We start from the raw sequence: 20632 nt of genomic DNA on the forward strand, positions 1-20632 counted from the left end.
TGACCGGACCAGAACCAAGACTGAATTGACGGAACTTTCGGCTACTGATTGCTTTTTTTTCTGGTTGGGATTGTGTCATCAATGTTGGAAAAAACACCGGCACACTTTGTCTAGCCGGAATAACACGTTGTCTCTCGGCAACAGTCATTGTAGCGGGCTCAGGAGATGGCACTGGAAGTTTTATTAGCATGTACGGTTAGGCTTAAGTTAGTCTTGCCATCGAAAATAGCGCATAGCAAGCTCAAATTGTTGAAAATGATGGAAAGGACTGTAATGTGCATTGGTAAGGGTGTGTCGTATACCGCAACTCGTTCGAGATTCTCCATCTGTCACGCAGGCTTATTCCAAGTGAGTCTGGACTACAACATTAGACTGTTGATGAAACTTTAAGCAAGGTCTTAGTTGTACTCTGCAGACACAATCACCCCGAACGAAGCTTTACAGCCACGCCTACCCTAATTGGGAACATTTGAAGTCGTCATCCTCACCACAAACTCGTTTGTTCTTGGTGTCCAGGTGTGATTGGAGCCCCCAGGCTTTTACTATAAAGTGCTGTTCAACCTCCCACACCTTCCTCCTCACTTCTTTTCCACAGGCACACCATATCCCACGGTGAAAAAACAGTAGCTCTACTGCAACTCGGCTTACCTTTTCCTTTGCCACGCCGCCGTTGCTAGTTGCTAGTCACCACGTATGCAGATTCCATCAGTGCGTGATATCGTCTCTACCTCCACACCGCCGCTCAGATTATACTAGTCTCGCATCAGTCCCAGCAGGCAACTAATCATGGCGTTTGTTTGGTCCGTTGTCGGTATGGGGAGCCTGGTTTCCATGATGGTGGGCGGGGGGTTCTCCATCGGCGCCGCCCTCATGGGCGCCATCTCCTTGACGGTGCCCAGGCCCTTAATATTCGATCCGACTAACATCATCTACAGCTTCAAGCTGGGCCTGGATGGTGCCGGGGCAAACGAAGGATATGACCTTCTGCGGGGTGCCGGAGGACGCGCCCCCAAAATAGTGGTTTTCGACAATCATGGCACGCAGATAGGCCAGACCAAGAAGCAGGCTAAATGTGGCGACGGAGAAGATCACTGCGTGGAAGTGGTCAAAAAAATCAAGAAGCAGCCCGCCTACGCGATGCTCCTCGGTCAGGACAATCCCATTTGCCTCGCTGCTGCCAGTGTCACATACCCCAGCGGAGACAGGTATGCATGGGTTGGAAACTGGGCACACACTTGCAACAAGGCATGGTACGATACAAACTTCTCCTCCGCGTCCGTATGTCAGTACTAATAGAAATAGGTACTTTTCCGACATTGACGCTCACCACACCAACGGTTCTGTCAAGCTTCTTTGCGCATGGTTGGGCTTTGATGGCTACAAGAACAATTACTCGACCGGCATTCGAATCCATTTCCCCGAGTTTGCTAAGGGGTTTGCCGGTAATGGAAACAATGCGACCTAGTATGTTTATCAAGTCTTTCTAACGGCATTCCATCTCGTCTTGCTTTCTTGTAACCCCCCCAAATAAACATCAACTAAGACGGCGTGTTCTTTAGTTACTGCCAGCACAACAACACCGCCCTTGCCTTTTTCAACAACCGCGGCCCCAAGTACTTCAACGGCGACAATGAGCAGGAGCACAGGGTCAATGAAAAGGACAAGAAGGAGCAGGACAAGAAGAACAAGGGCAAGAGATCTGCCGACATGAAGACTCAATCCGTCCGGTCTTACCGTGCTGCCCACTCGGCCAAGGTTTTGTGCGACAGCTCTAGTTCCGCGGGCCCAAGTCTTGTTTCTGTCCATGAGCGATCCTTCTGCCACATGCCCGACAAGGTTCTTTACCACTTTTGCGAGGATGTCTCTGTTGGTTCCTGCTGGGACCACAAGGCGCATGCCTTTGGTGCCAAAGGTCCTCGCGCGATGCAGGCTCGGGCTGCCTTGCCCGACGTCGAGTTCGATAAGCCAACTGTCTGGGGGGGAAATTAGGCGTCTGGCGCTTTGTTTATGGTGGCGGCGGTCTCTGTTTCCTCTTGTTTCTCGAGAATATACCCAACAGATTTTGTGTCTTTTTTTTTTGTTTTGTTATTCCGTTTTGCTTTTTGTTATTGCGTGTGGATTTTGTGTTTCGCGTCAAGGTCTTTGTGGACCATGACAGCGCCATAGTCAAATAATAGTTTAGTCTAGTCTAGTCTCTTTTCTTTTTTTTTTCTTTTTTTTCTTTTTTTTCTTTTTTTTCTTTTTTTTTAATAATTAATTCTACTTGCATGGCACCTTTTCCTATTCAAGGCGGAGTGATGCTCATTTCGACAATGAGCACATGGGCGGCATTGATGGTGACGGTACACCACCAGGCCGCTCGGCGCTATATACAGCACGACTAACCAGATAAACCCAAAGACTCGACATCGATAACCTTGAGTGAAATTCTAGCCCTCTCCATAACCCTAAGGCTCTGGTGCTAGTCCATTGAACTCCAACACAGAGGGCCCATTGTCGCGCGGATCCATCGAAAGCGTCCATGATGTGGTCATCGCGCCCATCATTCTGCGCGATATTCTACCAATCAAGCAGATGATGACGCATGTTTGCAACTTGCTGACCCCTGAAGCTTGTCTCTTGCATTCTATGACCTGAGGTCGAGACCATTTAGCGCCCAATTAGCACCAATGTCAGCACTCTCTTTAGCCAGGGTTACATCATACAAATGGAACTCATAATTGCCCAAACAGCGGGATTAGTTAGGGCAACTTGGGAAAAGCGAAAGTAATCATTTGATCATACTCGCGGTTACCCAGATCCTACTCTGCTGCGACAAGGGCCTGCGTTTAGGGGCATAGAACAGTGTTCATATTCAGCGAATGCTTTGCTTTAATATCAAAGGTCCCTAGTTTTCCTTGAGGCCCTAATAGCAGAAAACCTTTTATTTATATTAAGAAGCGGTAAGGGACCTTGCCCTAGGTCGCATGATTAGAGCCCTTGTGTAATTATCGTCGGGTTTAAGGTTCGGCCCGTGCCTTCATGGCAACGTGTCATCTGTGTAACATCTGCAGAATAACGAAGTCAAGATTTCTAAAGTCTGCGATATTCGGCTTCTGATTGAATGGAATAGCAGTGTAATTGACAAGGCCGAAGAATTTACAAAAGAAAGCCTTGGTATCGACACAGTCGTCTCCCTCCTGAACGATGTGGGTGATTTGATCTAGACGTCAAGTGCGGAACACACCTGCGGCACATGGCACTATACAGTAATAAACTTGCTGCCTGGAGGGTGTAGAAGGACTTGTTTCTAACCGCTACCTCTTTTATTTTTACCGTGCCAGTCGCTGATCCTCTGTTGAATCTCGCTCTCCTCCACAGCTAAAGAAAAGAAGTTGGGCTACGGGTGAGCTGATACAAGATCTAGCATTGTATCAAGCACGGTATCTGATTCCATGTTGTTTAAAATATCCACCTATAAATGTTGGATTCAGTGAGACCTGGAAAGGGTCCGGGAACACAATCTTGATACTACTGAAGTACATGGCGCAGACGTCAACTGGTTGACGAAAGACTCTAGATGTCGGCCAATAGTCCGAGAGCCGCACTCCGGCCACCCCTGAGCAAGTGGCTTCAAGCTTTGACGCAACAATCATATTCCAGAATCATCGGGCAGCAACTTTGAGCAGCACCTCTTAGCATGGCATTTATCGACATGCTTCATCTAATCCTTACTGAAGCGCCGCGATTGGAGCATCTCCGGCATTCTTCCAGCTCCCCTTTGAACCATCGAGGGCTTCCCTAGCCTCTAGAGCCACCTCCTGTTGGGCTATTCAGTACTGCTCTCAATCCAACAGCTTCAGTCTTGCCTACAGATACCATGGTACGCTGGTATGCTGTCCTAGTGTAGTAAAGACTGCCAACGTTGGGTTCGACACAGCTCTGGTTTCGACTTTGCCGTATTCGAGCAACCGCTGGGAAGACAAAAGACGATTACAGCAATCTTTCCCCTTTTAAAAGTTTCCCATCAATTATAGGCCAGATTATCGGCATGGCGTGCTGATTACTTCGGTTGCCAGTGCGTGGCTTGACTAATGACTTCTTCTCCGAATGGAGTCTGTCATCTCGCCTTGTTTTAAAGGTATGCAAGGACGACTGGGATGAGGAATATGGAATGAGAAGTCAACACAGCATCAGATTAGATATCTTCAAGGGGTTATAGTCCCCACGTGCTGCGGTGAGTGCTATCATGATGGAGTTGCGAGGCTGTGGCTCTCAGATGTCAGTCGCGAAGGCAGGGCAAGTCCTGCAGGAGCTACACCAGAGGTGAATGTATTCCAATGGTGCCCATACCTTTGACTGATATCGCCGGGTCTGGCGTATTGCCAAACGATATACGGCCAGAAAATTTTCGCCTCGTTGGCAAGAGGGTCATGGTTGTGGATTTTGAGATGGTACGCCAATTCAACGCTTAAGAGGACGTCGACGAACAGACGACGCCTATAACTAATTGATTAGCTAATTGGTATCAGTATCATCGGCGATGCTTCTTGGACGATGGCTTAATTGATCCAGAGACAGATACGGTGGAACAATGAGACTTTGCAACGTTAATGAAGATTCCATGCTGAGTCCCCTGCACGTGCATTATTTGCATATGGGCCTTGCGTGGAATTATCATCATTATAATCGTTCCTTTGCTGTCGGTAACATTGCCGTCTTCCTGGGGTCATTCTAAGCTGGTTTTGTTGAGAGAGTGTCGACGACTTGGGAACCTGGCAGTGCAGGTTACGTCGTGAGTCAGCCTCTTCCTGTTCGCTTTCGGAGCTTGAGAAGCCCACGTGGAAGACTTTGAATAAGCAATTCCCGGGTGGTGCTGGTTTTTTTTTTGGAAGCCACGTGCGATGGGAACTCCTCGGACGCTACAAACTTTTCCACAGCCATCCGACGCGTTCGAAGCCATCAATTGATGTCATGAAATGACTCACAGCATTTGTCCTTCCTAAATTATGCCAGGTATCAAATGTAATTGCCACAGACGGCGATCCTCTTTTAAGAGTTCCAAAGGCGGGTAATCCTTTCAAATCGCAGGCCCCAGGTGCCCGATATATCTCCATAACACGCAACCTCGGAGCCACCACTTGTACAAAAGTCAATTTCCAGAGAGGCGACATGCGACGGCAATATCGGCAATGGCAGGGATAGGAAAACTCACGTCATTACTAGCTAGAGCCTGCCTGACTTGAAAACTATCCATGTTTCCGGTTACCCGGGACAGGTGAAGCTACATGGGTCGGACCGTAGTGGGTTTCGTAAAGGCCATCTGCATGAACAATTCCGCGTGAGTCATCTGCATGAACCGTTCCGGATGACTGTGCCATGAATCGACTTTTGGGTCAACCCTGCTCATCGGGGCTAGCAGGGTCCAATACTAGACTTGATAAATAATGGGGGTATGGCCTCGTAAACCAGCCCGTTCCATACAAACCAGTCCATCCTCAGAGCAACCCGCCTTGGTTCAACAATGGAAGCTCACCCAGAACAGTTTCTGACACGGCCGGGCGGCGTGAAGGTGTGCTACCAAACATTTGGTCGCAGTGAAGCGACGCCATTGCTGCTGCTCTCTGGTGGAGCGCAGTCAATGTTGTGTTGGCACGACGACTTCATTTCAATGGTGGATGAACAGCTGGGAGGCTCCTTCATCATCCGCTTCGACTACCGAGACACTGGCAGGTCTACCAATTTCCCCCTCGGAGAAGCGGCTCACTATTCCATCAACGACTTGTGCGACGATGCCGTCGCTATTCTCGACGAACTGCGCATCGAGTCCGCCAACCTCGCCGGGTTCAGTCTCGGGGGCGCCATCGCATGGATGATTGCTGCTCAGCACCCGCAGCGCGTGAAAAGCCTCTCTCTCTTCTCATCAAGTCCCGTTGGCCCGTCGCCGTCTACCCAAGACGCCCTCCCGCAGTTGAACCCCGAGCTCGGCGCTCAGCTCGCAAAGGCGCCTATTCCCAGCGATTGGCAGAATCAAGAGATGGTCTTGGACTTTCTCATGTTCTGTGTCGACTGTACTTCGTTTCGCAGGTACGAAGGCCGTGAGCGGGAGGACATGTACCGGAGACAGGCCGCGGAGTTTGCGCGCATCTCCAGGCAGGGCAATAGTGTGCAGAGCATTTTCAACCAGAGCGCGGCGGTATCCGGACGCTGGCCAAGGGAATTGCTATGTAATGTCAAGTGTCCCACCACCATTGTGCATGGCCGGGAGGATCGGAATATTCCACTGGTGCACGCCGATGTCTTGAAGGAGGAAATCAAAGGGTCCAAATTGGTTGTTGTTGAAAGCATGGCGCACGAGATGCCGAAGCGAGAATGGTCTAGATTTGTACGTGCAATTGCTAGTACTTGTGTCTAGTTGGATTATTCTAGATTAAATTGAACCTTTGATGTTCTTCGCCCATTACCCTGCCCTCGTCACGCCACCTCGACCTCATCCGCTTTCCCCTCTGCTCTATTCCTTGGTCGTCCAACAGCCTCACCACGGAGAACGATCTTATAAATAGCTCCACTGAAGAATCCTACGATGATTACGCCCAAGACAATGGTGGTTTTTCTCAAGGCCTAAATGACTGATGAGCTTTATTTATACCAAGGTGTACAGCCACAAGAGAAGCATATCAGTGGCGAAACATAAGATTTTAGGTTACTTCCTGTATGTAGTCTGAGATGAGCTTCAATGGTCCTTTAATATACGTGGCTCCTCCAGATTGTTCTTGATCTATCGCCAGCCTTCTTTCTCCTCACCCGTCTGCCGCGGGTATTGGCACCGTGCAGAGAGGTCTCGACCCTGCGAGCAGTCCCATGACATGTTGAGATGCTACCAGACATCTTGGACAGAGCCGGTGACGAAACAGAGAATCTACAACTTAAAGGTCCATCAGGTTTAGTTGTAAGAGGCACTGGTGGGAGTGACATTGCCCTTTTCCCTGTTCTAGTAAAGTCGTGACATTCCTCATCCCGCGTATCCAACCCAGGCTATGCAATCACCAATATTGCGAGAGTCTGAGCGGCCCAATTCAATTTCCTCCTATCGCGGGATAGTGTTTTCTGCAGTCTTCAAGTGGTAACTTTGAGCTTAATTTTTCGCCATCAGGTTCTCCACGACGGATAAAAGTTTCGGGGTTCGCCGGGAATTCGTTCTCATCGCCAGACGTCTTTGTGCCGTGTCTGGAGTGAATGAAGAGAGTTGCTTGGTAAGTACGGCGCTCCAGCAATCGAGGCCAACGGCTCTTCAGCCCGAAAGCGCCATATCTATGACGAGAGTCGCCTTCTCCAGTGGCCCGCAGCCTGCAGCATCTGGCTCACGTCCTGGCTTTCTCCGTCGCCGCCTTCTTGGAAGCGCCGCTTCGTTTACTCTTTCTCCACAGGCTCGGCTATACTCAATCTCAATGCCCTATCCATTTCCCTCAAATCAAGGACGCGTCCCATTTTTGGCAAATGGGCGGGAATGGGCGTGTCAAAAGCTGCAGGGGTACCAATGCCAGTTTCTGAAGAACACTCCGGCAGTCGCGATGCATTTGTGCCCGTCGTCAGAGTATCGTCAATTCATAGAGCCCTCGAGTATAACACGTCAAAGTCATCTTCCATATCAACGATTTCTCGATATGCAAAGTCTCCATCATATTGACGCTATTTAGCTTCTTTTAGGTTATTGTAACATTAACAGGTAAATGGAGGAGGGAGCTGATGGCCGGCATAGGCATCGACAATGGCACGAATGGTGACATAAAGGCCTGCAACGCATATGAAAGCGCCGGACAGAATTGTTGCCACTGCGAGAAGAGCTTGCCCCCATTGTTTTCGCCAAGCATAGAAACCGGGACCGTAGTGATATGAGTCGTGCAGCCAGAACATGCCAGCCCTGCAAAAAGAATTGACGTTAGCAGGACACTTCACAATACTTGAATGGTGGGACGAGTTTGGACGGACGAGAGAGCCAAGATGATGTGTATGATATAGAGTTTACACGACTTACATGCCGTACGTAAACCACGCGGCGAAGAGCGATGCAGCGATTCCGATCAAGTAGTTGAAGATGGGAACGCCGACGGCGAGCAAAAAGGCCAAGGCGTTGGTGAGCAGAACCAGTGAGATCCAGACTGCCCAACCTAGCAATGTGTGGCTGTGCAAATGCTTGGAATGGCGAAAAATCCTGACAAAGATGACTTTGCTGGCTGTATGCGCGAACAGAGAGCCGGCAAGCAGAAGATTCGGCAAGGCAAGCCCCCAACATAGCTTTTGCCAGCGAGGAGACAGGGATGAGAAGGAAGGCGACTGGACGGTACTTCCAATATAGCCGTAGGTGACGCCGGCAAAAACGGCATAAAAAACGGTGGCAAAGGACTGCAGGGTGTAGGCCGCGCGCATGGCGTGCTGCGGCTCCTTCATCTCCGACATGAGAACAAAGAACCTGTCGCCGGAGGAATGTCAGTGCTGTGAAAACAGGAGGCTTCGCAGAATGGAGCAAATTACATGAAGTGACCGGCAAACGAAAAGACCGGGTTGGTGATGGATATAAATGCAGTGTAAAAGTTGGACGGCACCGCTACTTGGACGGTTCTGCTCGGATCCGGCGAGATGCCCGCGGCAGCCATGGCGACGACGCCGGCAACAAAGATGCTCAAAACGCTCGCGATGGAGATCCAGCTCAGACCGTGGAACGTCCTCGGCAGCGAGAAAAGCAGCGTGGGCACGGCAAAGATGCCCGTGTACAGCATCAGGCACAGCTTGTTCTCGCTCAGCGAGGCCAGGGCAATCTGGCCAGAGAGCATCTGGCCGCCCGACGCGAAAATGGAGAAGCAGCAGGTCCCAAAGGCCATGACGTCGCGGCCTACCGGCCCAAACATGATGTAGCCGGCGTCGCCCATGGTGTGCACCTCGGGGTGGCGCAGCTTGAACTCGACCAGCAGCCGGGACGTATACGTGGCGAATACGCCGAGGAACACGATGATGATGAGGCCGGGCACCATGCCGACCACGGCCAGCGACGAGGGCAGAGAGAGCATGCCGTTGGAGACAATCTCGGCAATCATGAGGACGGCGACCAACGGCCACGAGAGCCTCTTGTATTTGATGTCATGGTGGTCTTCTTGGCCGAAGACGTCCAACGGTTCGCTGCCCGGCTTGCTGGATGGAAGCGGGTGTTGTTTGCCCGTGGTAGACGCTGCCATGGCGGGATGCGCTCAACCAGACCAGACGCGATCGGACTGCCGCAGATGAAGACGGTTGGTTTCGAGAGCGAGAAAAACACGTGTGCAACTTGACGTTGCGGCAAACCGCTGGTTCAATGTTGACATCTTGGCGCCCATCTCATCATGTCGTGCCAGGCCAGGGGTGAGGGGGGACCGATTGACGCATTTGGCAGCACAACTGCAACATTCATGCCAATCAATATGCGAAGGCCACCTGTGCAAGGAGCAAGCTCCACCATGGTGGAACTCATCACTCTGTAGCGAGATGAGTCTGGTAGTTGGCGGTGTTTGGGACAAACATTGGACGGTATCGACTATATCCGTCGCCGCTCTGCCAAAAACTCACCCTTTCACTAATCCTTCGAAGCGCAAGAGATGGCCAATGTCAACGAATCCTGTTTCGCGCCATCAGGCCTCAGTTGCATCCTAACCCTTCCCAGAGCCTTGCTGAATCTGGCGTTGCATAATGTCACACGGCTGGGCCTGGATACAAGCATCGGACAACAAAGGGTCAAGTACACAAGAACAAAAAAAGCCATCACGAGAGCCCAGAGTTGGGCTTTAAGCAATAGCCGCCAGCAATCCTCACCGATTTTTTTGTATTTTTAAATAGCCCCCGTCTCCCAAGACCTCAGTGTAAACCAAGGACCTTTCATACCTCAAAGTTACTTGTAAAATTGCATCCCAAGCAACTATTCCAATCTTTTAGTTCTGCTTACAAAATTCTTGACCCTCCCGACTAGTGTTGAACTTGGTCGGTCCGCGTTAACCCTCTCGCTAAGCCTTCTCTTTCTGCCCCCTTGCCGCCTGCTCTTCTACCTTCTCCTGATATCAGTGGCCTTTTCTTGATCCGAGAATTCATCCGGTCTCGGGTCGACGTCCGCTTCGGGAACAGATGTGGGACGTGCCTGAGCCGTCGTGCCATCACCTTTACTCCCAGAGTCATTAAAACGATTTGGAGTCGGCGACTTATTACCCGTTTGGTCACAGTCATTGGTGGGTTTCGCAGCCAGCGCCGTACTGCTCTTGTCGCTCCCAGGCTTCTTGGAAGCTTCGGTAGCCGGCCCTGTACTGCCATTTGCGCTGCCGGAGTTATCAGCACCATTTAGAGGCGACTTCGCATTATCCTTATCGGCCACAGAGTTATTAGGAGACTTCGAAGCCGACGCTTTAATGCCCTTGTCGCCCCCAGAGTTCTTGGAAGGTTCGGTAGCCGACCCTGTACTGCCTTTTTCGCTGCCGGAGTTATCAGCACCATTTAGAGGCAACTTCGTACCATCCTGATCGGTCACAGGGTTCTTGGAAGGTTTCTTAGCCGGCGCTATATTGCCGCTTGTGCTGTCGGAGCAATCAGGAAATTCCCCTGGCGGCGTTTTATTGTCAATGTTGCTGCCGGGGTTACTAGGAGGTTTCGCTGCCGGCGCTGTACTGCCATTGTCGCTCCCGGAACTGCTAGTAGATTCCGCTGCTAGCGTTGGTTTGTCCTTTTTGTTCACAGAATTGTCAGACGGGCGGCTGTTATCCCGCTTCTTATATCCACCGGGATAACTAACTGGAAGATTCTGAGCCCGCTGAATAACGCTGTCGCGCCGTTCAATATTGTTATTTCGCACCGCAGGAGCGGCTTGAATGCCTTGAACAGCCAAGGCGACTAGTTCTCGGATTAGCTAGCTGCTTGATAAATCATACATGAACCGTAGGAGTACTGACTAGACATAATAAAGCTAGGGCGAACCATGGTAACGGTGGTGGTATTGTAATAATGCTGTTAAAACCTTGGTATAGAAAGAATCAGACTGCTTGTGACTTGGACACAATACCAGGAGGAGAGTCGGAAGTTGCCTTATATATACCTCTAATCTAGACAGTTATCATGTTCTTGCACAATACTTGAGTCATTTCTGTTTTAAGATTCATATATCGTCATGCCCGCTCCATGTTTGTAGATCTGTGGCTGTCGGCTGAACATCCGTCATCGCATTACTCTGGTGTGGTCTGATTCCGCATGCCACGCATTGCCTATTCTAATCTATTTGCTACAATGCGTGTATCACCTGCACGTAGAGCATAGCACAATAAAGTCATGTCGACAGTTCTTCAGGGTAAATTAATCGCCTTCCAACAACACCAATATGCGCATGATCGCACATGAATCTGAGCGAACTCTGTGTCTGTACGCAACTTTTTAGTCTAGATCCGCGCGCATTGGACATGGGAAGGGTCTTGACAATACCGCTCCCTCTTGCTAGTCATGGCTGTATGGAGTCGATTTGCGGCATAACAGTCTTTGTAGGCCTGGATATATACCCTATACATGTTCATGCCTTGGTGATGTATCTGGACAGTGGAGGCTATTAACCATCATGGCTTTCGAGACAGAGGTCCACAGTCTTGGGAACTCCGAGCACTGAGATGTGCCCGCCTGGCTGAGGACACTTGTAGAATGTAGAGTTGACCTCTTGATTGACATTACGTGTATCGCCACCCTGGCTCCCAGTTACTAGGGGGGGCTGGTGACATGGTTTTGCGTTTTCTATCATTGCCGTTATTCTCCAGGCATCGCTCTCACCCCCCTGCAACGACAAGCAAAGCATAACGAAAAATGCAGTTATAGAGCGAGGCTCATGCGCATAAATAATGCCTATTCGTGCTACGCTCCCACTATTGATATTTCGTCTTCGCGTAAGGGTGGAAGCGAAGACGAAGCATTAAAAAGCGGGAGCATGACAGGAGTCGCATGAATTGTTTTGAATATTAATATATTCTGAGGAGATGCATACACGGGCATGACTTTTGCGAATTCTGATTGGTCGTAAAGTATTTCCCGGATTTTAGCCAGCTTTAATAATACAACTTTAAATAGCTTTATTGTGTGCCCTGACTCGGTCCCTATGCATTATTACAGAAATCAAGACAAGTGTTCAATGTAGCAGCAGCGAAGGCCACCTGGATGCCAAATGTTTCAGCGTGGCTCACGGCTATGACCTAGTCGGCTTGAAAATAAAATGGGGTGTCCGCATACATCGATTGGCGATGAAATCTATGAACAAGTGGCCAAATGCCTTTGCCTTTGGCGTAACCATTGCCGCCGAATCCTTGTGAATTACCAAGCAGAATCGGGGATCTGATGTTGATGCTGACTACCCACACGAGGCTTAAACCAGGGCCATGCTCATACGAATCATTGGGCTCGTAAATGCAGCCACGAGGCCATACCCAGATCGACCTAAAGGAAGAGTGTGAAAAAGTGCCGGTGAGTCGAGTCCAAAACAGAACTAGGGCTCGACCCCAAAAGTGACGAGTAGAAAGGTGACCGGTACTTTGGCATCGGTTGTAATCAAAAGTAGGAAATAAGACGCACAGCGTAATTATCATCAAGTTTACAAAACGTTGGCACGTATAGGATCCGCGCCCTGTTCGATGACCTGCGCAAGAATGTATGGAATACCGGCACTACATCCAAAACCACCGCGAAAGACGGATGGCGTCACGATAAACAAAAGCCATGTGCCCCTTGTCCACGAAAGGTTCAGTGAGTCTAGAAACAGAGCCGTCGGTATTTAGCATCGGGGCTTGGCAACCCGTAATTTTGGAGCTTCGGAAATACCCCCATGGGTTCTAAGCAAGTTCAGGCTGCCCCGGATTTCTTGCACTCATGCCACCCCTAGGATCTTTGGAATGCCATTGAGACGAAGTGCACGAAATTTGCCCCCGGTAAACAGTCTACAACTCCGAGCCACTTGACCAGGTTTGGCGGGGGAATATCCCGACCACTCCTGGATCGCTTGTACAATCGCACATGGCGATTCTGTATACTGCACTTAAGATCCATTTCTCGCTTACAGGACGTTTCCTTATCTGATTTGGGTTGATGATTACGCTGCAAAAATACTCTATGCTCACCGAGAGTATTAATATTTTGATAATGACTCATACTTGGTATTGTTGGTGCTCGACCGAGAATTGCGCTTCGTTCTAGCCGCACGACCAGCTTTGGAAGAATCCAGTATTAAGCCTCAAATAATACAAAGTGTTGCTAACGAGTAGAAAAAGCATTGCATATTTAGGATACCAATGAAAAGACACCCTCATTGCTAGTGCACGCATCATTGTCGTCGTTCTATCTAGCCTTCGTCTCGGCGAGCAATTTCTCTACTTCTTCAAGGTGAGCCGAGAAGTGGTCTTCTAGATCGTTCCATAATCTAGGTTCGTGCTCGTGCTTTTTATCACTTGTCCAAGCATAGTCGGTAATTGTAAAGGCCCGGCTCGACTCGAACATAAAGGCCACTGAACCCGTCGAGATCTGCATTAATGGCGGTTCGCATTCAGTGGCTTGCTTGAATTCTTCATATGCTACTCCATGCGGCACCACTGCAATCTCCACGTTAGCATTGCTTAATTCGTGTCATGCCTCGAAGACAAGACGTACTTCCACACTCATAAGAGATACTGCCAGGGCGAAAGTCGTCAGAGCGGCCGCCATAGTCTCCGTAGATCAACCCCATGAGCTCAGAGGCAGAGTTGCGGTGGAAATACGGTGGTCGATACGTATCTACGCATGATTAGACTCGCAGGATAGCATTGGCCCGGGAGGTACGTACGGGATGCCACGTCCCAGCGCGGGGAAAAGATGAGAAAGTCGGCCAGTGGCGCGGCGGGATTCCGAGACTTGGCAGTCAGGACACAGAAGATGGAGGGATCAATGTGGTCGACCGAGATGGAGCCAACATTGACAAACTTTGTCAGGTCGTATTTGAACGGGACCTCGCGCGTGTCAGCGAGAACCTTGTTTCAACGGGGGGGTAAACAACTTCACAACACCTACATAGTTTCCATGCCATGCAACAACATCGAATGGCGAGTGGTCCTGAGTACACTTGAACTGCTTCCCACACACTTTGAAGATAATCTCCCAAGGCTCCTTTTTGACTTCGTAAAAGGCCTCGGGCGTCAAAAAGTCGCGCGCATTGGCGAGTCCGTTGGCACCAAGCGGACCTAGCTCTGGCAGTTCGAAACTCGAGCCCCAAATTTCAAGCATGTAGCCTCTGGATGGCCCGTCGGGAAGCTCGACTCTGAACCGGATTCCCTTCTGGATGACAGCAATCTCGCCGGGCTGGACAAACATTTTGCCAAACTCAGTTTGTACATCCAAGGCGCCCTGTTGCGGGACAATCAGAAAGTCTCCGTCAGCATTTACAAAGGCCGTTTGGGTCATATTGCAATTGGCAGTGTATACGTGGATCGCGAGCCCTTCACCAAGGGTCGGCTCGCCAGATCCGGCAATGGATCTGATGCCCGCTACAAAGTCAATCGAGCCCGAGTCTGGGATATCCATGGGAGTCCAGGAGAGCTGAGATGGAGAAATATGGACCTTGGGGTTGCTGAGCAGATAATTGGACTCGGCGGCTGCGTTTTGTGGGATATCGACCTGAAATCGAGCATCAGCCCCAGCAGGCAAGCAGGTAACACTGTTGAAGCATGAATTTCTTACAAATGCGTCATGGGCGACGGCAGGGCGGACACGATAGAGCCAGGCCTTCCTGTTGACATGTCGTGGCGCCACAAAGGCCGTCGCCGTGATTTGCTCGGCGTACAAGCCGAACCTCACATGGCGCGGGTTATTTTGGCCCTGGGGCAATGTACCTGGAACAGCCTCGGAGGAGAATCTGTTTGACAAGCTTAGCACATGCAGCAACAGGCGTAGTGTTTCATCTGGCAACATACGAATTCCCAAAGCCCGCTTGGTACTAGTAGCAGTGAGTGGTTGCCATTCTCTTCAAAGTTTACACGAGTCATACCTGGTAGGGGTCACTCTTCCTGGTGTGGAAAGACGGTATCGCCCCGTTCTTTTGAGTCTCCGCCCAATGGAATATCTGTTGATATTCATTGCTTTTCGTAGCAGAAGCCATTTTGACTGGAGAATGAAGAGCAGTGTTGGTTTGTTATGCGTCTAATACTTACACCTTTGTCGTTCGGCTACAGCAATCGAAGTGATCTGGGATGTATGCAAAGGGTGAAATAATAGAGCAAGAACTGACAGAGGGTCTGGCGGTGTACCAATTACGCCAATTATTCAAGGTAGGATGCTCTGCTCCATACTTGGGGGGTATCGCGGGCTATTTGGGGGTTGGGATGGGGGGTTTTCCGAACAATCTCCAACCCCCATGTCTAGACCCGCCGATCTCCAAGGCTGAAGGAGTCGGGGACGTTGAAGGTTTCAATGTTAGCATTTGGGCCTGCTTTTCTAATCGACCCACCTCACTTCCGAAGGCAAAGCCTTGGCAAAACTTGAGACCGACGGCCGAAGCAACTTCCTTAAGAAGACGGGGTTGGCCATGAAAGTCCTCTCGATGGTTAATTCATCCCATCTCGCCATTCCATTCCACTATTCCCGACGTCTCTATTTTCTACCAAAACGACTACCATTATGACGGAGTCACAAGATACAAATGGAAACGACGGCGGAGCGAGCTTCTTAGCGGACCGCTCCATTGATGACTATCGCCCAATTCGTGTGGTTGTCATCGGCGCAGGCATTTCGGGCATACTTGCCTCGATCCGCTTCCCCCAAAGAATCCCAAACTTGTCCCTGACAGTCTATGAGAAGAACGAAGATATTGGGGGTACTTGGTTCGAGAATCGGTACCCAGGTTGTGCTTGCGATATACCTGCCCACGTGTACCAGGCCACTTTCTCACCAAACACCGAGTGGTCCCAATTCTACGCGTCATCTCAAGAGATACATGGGTACTGGAAGAGGGTTGCCAGAAAGTACGACTGCATGAAATACATCAAACTCCGCCAGCAGGTCGCCGGCGCTGTCTGGGACAGCAAAGAATCCAAATGGACGCTGAAGGTAAGCGAATCGTCTCATCGACCGTCATGCAGCAATTAAGATAACACTTGACAGATTCGAGACTTGGTTCAAAACTCTGAATACACCGATAAATGCGATGTGCTCATCTCTGCTACCGGTGCGTTGAACTCGTGGAATTGGCCAGATATTCCCGGCTTGCACAAGTTCCGGGGAAAGCTGTTGCACAGCGCGGCCTGGGATGAGTCCTATGATTACAAGGTAATTGACACCTGGCTGCTTCTTCTCTCGGCCGCGCTCATGGATTTTTTAGGGGCAACGAGTGGCCGTGATTGGCAATGGATCGAGCGGAATACAAATCCTGCCGGCGATGCTGCCGAAAGTCTCGCACATTGACCATTACATCCGAGGGAAAACCTGGCTGTCGCCAACTTTTGCTCGAGCAATGATAGATGAGCGTAGAGGCGGTATTGACAACTGTAAGCCCTACTTTGGCCGAGAAGTAACCGTTGGAAGAGGAAGCTGAGACAGAAACAGTTACGTTTACCGATGAGGAAAAGGCCGCGTTCAAGGCGGACAAATCCGTATATCAAGAGTTTCGAAAAAGTAGCGCCGTCCACCACTTATTTGGTCAGAAAACATGTTGTCCACTAACACGCCGCCCAGATATTGAGCTTGAACTCCAGTCCGTCCACGGATCCACCATCAGAGACACGCCCGAGCAGCTTGGGGCCGTGGGATTGTTCACCGAGGCCATGAAAAAAAGGCTCGAGAAGAAGCCGGAGTTGGCAGAAACTCTGATCCCCTCGTTCCCGCCCATATGCCGCAGGCTGACTCCCGGCCCGGGCTACTTGGAAGCTCTCACCGACGACAAGGTCAGCGTCATCACGCAAGGAATAGTCCAGGTCGATGAAACGGGCATCCAGACACAAGACGGAAAGCATCACCCGGTCGATGCTATTGTGTGCGCTACCGGCTTTGACACCTCATTCATGCCTCGCTTCCCCATCATTGGCAGTCAAGGCCAGTCACTGGCAGAGAGGTGGGAGGCCGTTCCGGAGACGTACCTTTCCATGTCGACAGACGGCTTCCCCAACTTCTTTGTGAGTCTGGGACCAAACGGGTCCTTGGGGTCCGGCAACCTGCTCCTGCTTATCGAAAAGGCCATGGACTACATGACCATGTGCGTGGCCAAGATGCAGCGAGACAACATTGTCGCCATGGCTCCTCAAAAACAGGCCGTCCAACGCTTCACCAAGTACTGCGATGCGTATTTCGACAAGACAGTCTTCACGCTGCACTGCCGCAGCTGGTACAAGGGCGGCACATATGACGGGAGGATCAGCGCACTTTGGCCTGGTGAGCTTCTGTACGCCCAACCAATCTGATGAACAGTACTGACATGAAAGCCAGGTTCGTCTCTACACGCCATGCAAGTGTTTGCTCATCCGCGCTGGGAAGATTTCGAATACCGGTACGGCAAGGGCAGTGTGAGCAGCTGGATTGGCGATGGATGGACAGAGCAGGAAAAGGACAGGGCCGTCAACGTGGATTATCTCGATGATGATCAGATAGATTTCCCCACGGTGCCTTTGCCCTCGCCGGCACCGACACCGACATCGGATGCGACCCCGTTGGAAAAGAGCGTATTGTAGAAGACGCAGCGTGGCATTTTTGGCTTGGTGTGCATTGCGTGGGCTCATCTGACCCCATTGACGGCTTCTAGACTGTAGACTACGTACCTAGGTAAGCTTAAGCAGGCAAATACATGCAATTTCTTCAATGTTGAATCGAATAGGAATCAGGCGCATGGACGGCATTTGCGCATGCGGGGTACCTGGAGAAACTGGGGTGAAGACCAAGCCGCTAAGCCTACTTGAGACTAGAAAGAGAGCGATGAGACATAAAGGTGGGGCATTAACGCATTGGACCAGGGGCTTGCCTACGTGCGACGTCGGAATCAAATCCGTATCCGAACCGACGACGTCCATGTCGAAAAACTGCCAGACTCTTCTCTTTTGGCGAGCTCCAGCATTCCTTCCAGCGCAAGATCATTGCAAAATGACCATGCAGACTGGTTCCAAAAACTGCAGCTCGCCAGTCTCCCCCGGCGAGGCTGGTGGTGATGACGTCTTGCTTGCTGTCAAGAAGTCGTACCAATGCTCAACTTGTGCCCGGGAGTTTTCCCGTCCTGATCACCTGCGGAGACACGCCCTGAGTCGTACGTGCCGCGTCCGTCGTTACTCATCAATCATGGCATGGTGCCTTCTCTCGGCATCTCTCACTGACCCGCGCGCGTAGATACCGGTGCGAGGCCGTATTCATGCCTCTACTGTGGCCAAAGGTTCGTAAGGAGTGATCGTCTGCGGGATCACTACGATAACTGCGGAACGAGGGGCGACCGCGAGATCCCCAAAGGCGGCCAGAGAGGCAGGCGTCGGCGAGCTTGCGCAGCGGTCAGTTCACAGCAGCCGGTGTGGTCATGATTCGTTCCCCTGTTGACACGGAGCCCAGTGCACAGCGTCGAAGCTGCGATGCGAAGGTGGCACGCCCTGTAATGGCTGTCGGAGGAGGAATCTGGCCTGCGACACCTCCCGAATCGCTCGACCGCAACGGCCGGCAAGTACCACGGGTGCGCAAGTCCCGCATCCATCAATGTCTGTCTCGCGAATGTTGCTGATACCAGCTAGACGAAGAAGGCGCTGCGGACGACAGCCAGACGGCCGATTCTGCGAGCGATGCAAGATCCATCAAGGCCCTTCTTGACAACGGCACCCAAAGTTTCACAGAACAGTTCAACCTCCCCTTTTTTCATGACGAGACGGGAGATGTTGGTGCCCCCCCGCAAGCGCCTCGCTCGAATCCATCGTTGGACTACGAGGGTCTTGCCGATGTTGGAAGCCAGCTTCACCTCAGCCTTGGGCCGTCCGAGGGTTTTGAATTACTGCTGAATTCAGTATCAGACTTTTGGACCGGACCTTTTGGCACCACGCAGCCATGGATGAACGACGTCGACGAAGGGGACTTGGTCTGGCTCGTCCGTGAAAATGTCCCCAACATGTTTCAACAACCTGCCCTGGGTCAGGAGAGCAAGGCCGAGACGCCTCAAATAACCGCGTTGCGAGACGTCCTGTTGCACACTGCCCAACAACTTCATCTCCACCCCAGTTCCTTGGACGAGATGACCGCCATCATCGGGTTTCTGTGCTGCCAGCCAAAGATAGATGCCTTTGTCGGCTTGTTTTTCCTCAACTGGCACCCCAACGGCCCAGTCTTGCACCCCCCCTCCTTTGATACGGAGCTTGTGCCAACGGAGCTGCTCATTTCCGTCATTGCCCTTGGCGCCATGTATTCTCAAGACAAGGCCGAGCGTCTAGCGGCGCGCAAGCTTCTCAACATTGCCGAGCTGGTCATCTTCTCGGCAGAGGTGTTTGCCGCGGCCCATGAAATCAAGCACGCCTCGGATGAGTCGACCCACAGCGAGTTGGATTGGCATCAGTTCCAGCAGATCCAGGCAGGCTACCTGATCACGACGGTGCAATACTGGGCCGGCACGCGGCAGGACAAAAGCCGCGCCATGGAAACTCGCTTCTGCGAGCTTGTCAAGGTTGGATTGACCGCACAACCTTGCCACTAGAGGGTCGGAAGCTGACGTGCACAGGCTGCGCGGAAATCAGGATTGACGCAGGTTCAACACCTCCCGCAGGATCGAATCTCTGAAGAGTTGTGGATTCGCAAAGAGACGCAAGTACGGTGAGTCTCTTTTTTGTACCCCCCCTTTTTAAGCTAGCCCTGACTTGTTGCAAAGCACAATCATCATGATACGGCTGCTAGACTGCGCATTTCTCTTCTTCTCGAATTATCCGTGCAAGCTCGCATTCTCCGAGCTAGAGCACGACCTCCCGTGCGAAAACGCCGTCTTCAATGCAAAGCACCCCTTTGCCGAAGAAAACTTCCGCTTCCGCCGCGGCTCAACGACCGCCGAAGCCTTTGAAGAGCTGTTCCGGGAGCAGTCGAACCCCCCGCCCGCCCAGCGACAGTGCGACGTGGAGTCTTGTGTCAACTATGGCTCCCGCACCGTTGTGGATTTGTTCCTGACGATTCACTGTAAGCTCGCTCGTTCTTCCTCGGCTGACCTGGCACGTGTCGCTGACAAGGGGGCCAACAGTGCTCTACGTCTTTATACGTACAAACATGCTCCTGCGTCGTCCTCTAGGCGCCGCCATGGGCCAGCGGCGGCAGAACCCGGCGTCTGAGCAGCCCGCGTGGGCCGAGGGCGTTGATCAAATCACGGCGGCGGCGCGACACGCGCTCAAGCGCTGGCGCTCGTCGTGGTTGGCGGTCCGGGCTAATACTCGGCAGGACGTGTGGCGGGCTTCTGGCATGCACAGGAATGCATACAACTTTTGGCTCGTGGCGCATTTGTTGATTGAGAAGAATGAGGCTCTCGATTTGGTCAAGAGGATCGAGGTCCAGTGTGAAGACTCGCTGCAGTCTCTCAAGCTCCTCTTGTAGCATGACTTTTCGTAGCACTGCGCATTGTAGCCCCGTGGTTTAAGCCTACGACTCTACACTTGCTTGCGGCATA

The 20632-nt window shown here is 51.4% G+C and overlaps 7 protein-coding genes across 7 annotated transcripts; 4 read left to right on the top strand and 3 right to left on the bottom strand.

The window, feature by feature from the left end:
* Nucleotides 1–786: 786 nt before the first annotated feature.
* G6M90_00g094120 (uncharacterized protein) lies at nt 787–1989 on the top strand (the record flags this gene model as incomplete). The annotated part of the gene is made up of 3 exons (XM_014685291.2): nt 787–1250; nt 1303–1464; nt 1560–1989. 3 exons carry the CDS (start codon nt 787–789, stop codon nt 1987–1989), a joined length of 1056 nt encoding a protein of 351 aa, XP_014540777.2.
* Nucleotides 1990–5503: 3514 nt separating this feature from the next.
* dauP (Rhodomycin D methylesterase DauP) lies at nt 5504–6394 on the top strand (the record flags this gene model as incomplete). The annotated part of the gene is made up of 1 exon (XM_014685292.1): nt 5504–6394. One exon carries the CDS (start codon nt 5504–5506, stop codon nt 6392–6394), a length of 891 nt encoding a protein of 296 aa, XP_014540778.1.
* A 1304-nt stretch (nt 6395–7698) lies between these two features.
* On the bottom strand, nt 7699–9209 carry mtr_7 (N amino acid transport system protein; the record flags this gene model as incomplete). The annotated part of the gene is made up of 3 exons (XM_014685293.1): nt 7699–7900; nt 8015–8449; nt 8512–9209. 3 exons carry the CDS (start codon nt 9207–9209, stop codon nt 7699–7701), a joined length of 1335 nt encoding a protein of 444 aa, XP_014540779.1.
* An 836-nt stretch (nt 9210–10045) lies between these two features.
* Nucleotides 10046–10947, bottom strand: G6M90_00g094150 (uncharacterized protein; the record flags this gene model as incomplete). The annotated part of the gene is made up of 2 exons (XM_014685294.1): nt 10046–10881; nt 10941–10947. The coding sequence occupies 2 exons, from the start codon at nt 10945–10947 to the stop codon at nt 10046–10048; spliced, it is 843 nt and encodes a 280-aa protein (XP_014540780.1).
* Nucleotides 10948–13350: 2403 nt separating this feature from the next.
* Nucleotides 13351–15139, bottom strand: hgd (Homogentisate 1,2-dioxygenase; the record flags this gene model as incomplete). The annotated part of the gene is made up of 7 exons (XM_014685295.1): nt 13351–13601; nt 13660–13782; nt 13832–13994; nt 14056–14658; nt 14722–14896; nt 14955–14977; nt 15029–15139. 7 exons carry the CDS (start codon nt 15137–15139, stop codon nt 13351–13353), a joined length of 1449 nt encoding a protein of 482 aa, XP_014540781.1.
* A 518-nt stretch (nt 15140–15657) lies between these two features.
* G6M90_00g094170 (uncharacterized protein) lies at nt 15658–17699 on the top strand (the record flags this gene model as incomplete). Its single annotated transcript, XM_066131472.1, has 6 exons — nt 15658–16086; nt 16141–16305; nt 16358–16523; nt 16582–16650; nt 16711–17403; nt 17458–17699. 6 exons carry the CDS (start codon nt 15658–15660, stop codon nt 17697–17699), a joined length of 1764 nt encoding a protein of 587 aa, XP_065987654.1.
* Nucleotides 17700–18105: 406 nt separating this feature from the next.
* TSF1_1 (Transcription factor 1) lies at nt 18106–20559 on the top strand (the record flags this gene model as incomplete). Its single annotated transcript, XM_066131473.1, has 7 exons — nt 18106–18265; nt 18346–18500; nt 18559–18676; nt 18735–19651; nt 19706–19797; nt 19853–20151; nt 20213–20559. The coding sequence occupies 7 exons, from the start codon at nt 18106–18108 to the stop codon at nt 20557–20559; spliced, it is 2088 nt and encodes a 695-aa protein (XP_065987775.1).
* Between the last annotated feature and the right edge of the window lie 73 nt (nt 20560–20632).

The sequence above is a fragment of the Metarhizium brunneum genome, chromosome 6 (genome assembly GCF_013426205.1).
Source record: "Metarhizium brunneum chromosome 6, complete sequence".
In the NCBI taxonomy this organism is placed as follows: domain Eukaryota; kingdom Fungi; phylum Ascomycota; class Sordariomycetes; order Hypocreales; family Clavicipitaceae; genus Metarhizium; species Metarhizium brunneum.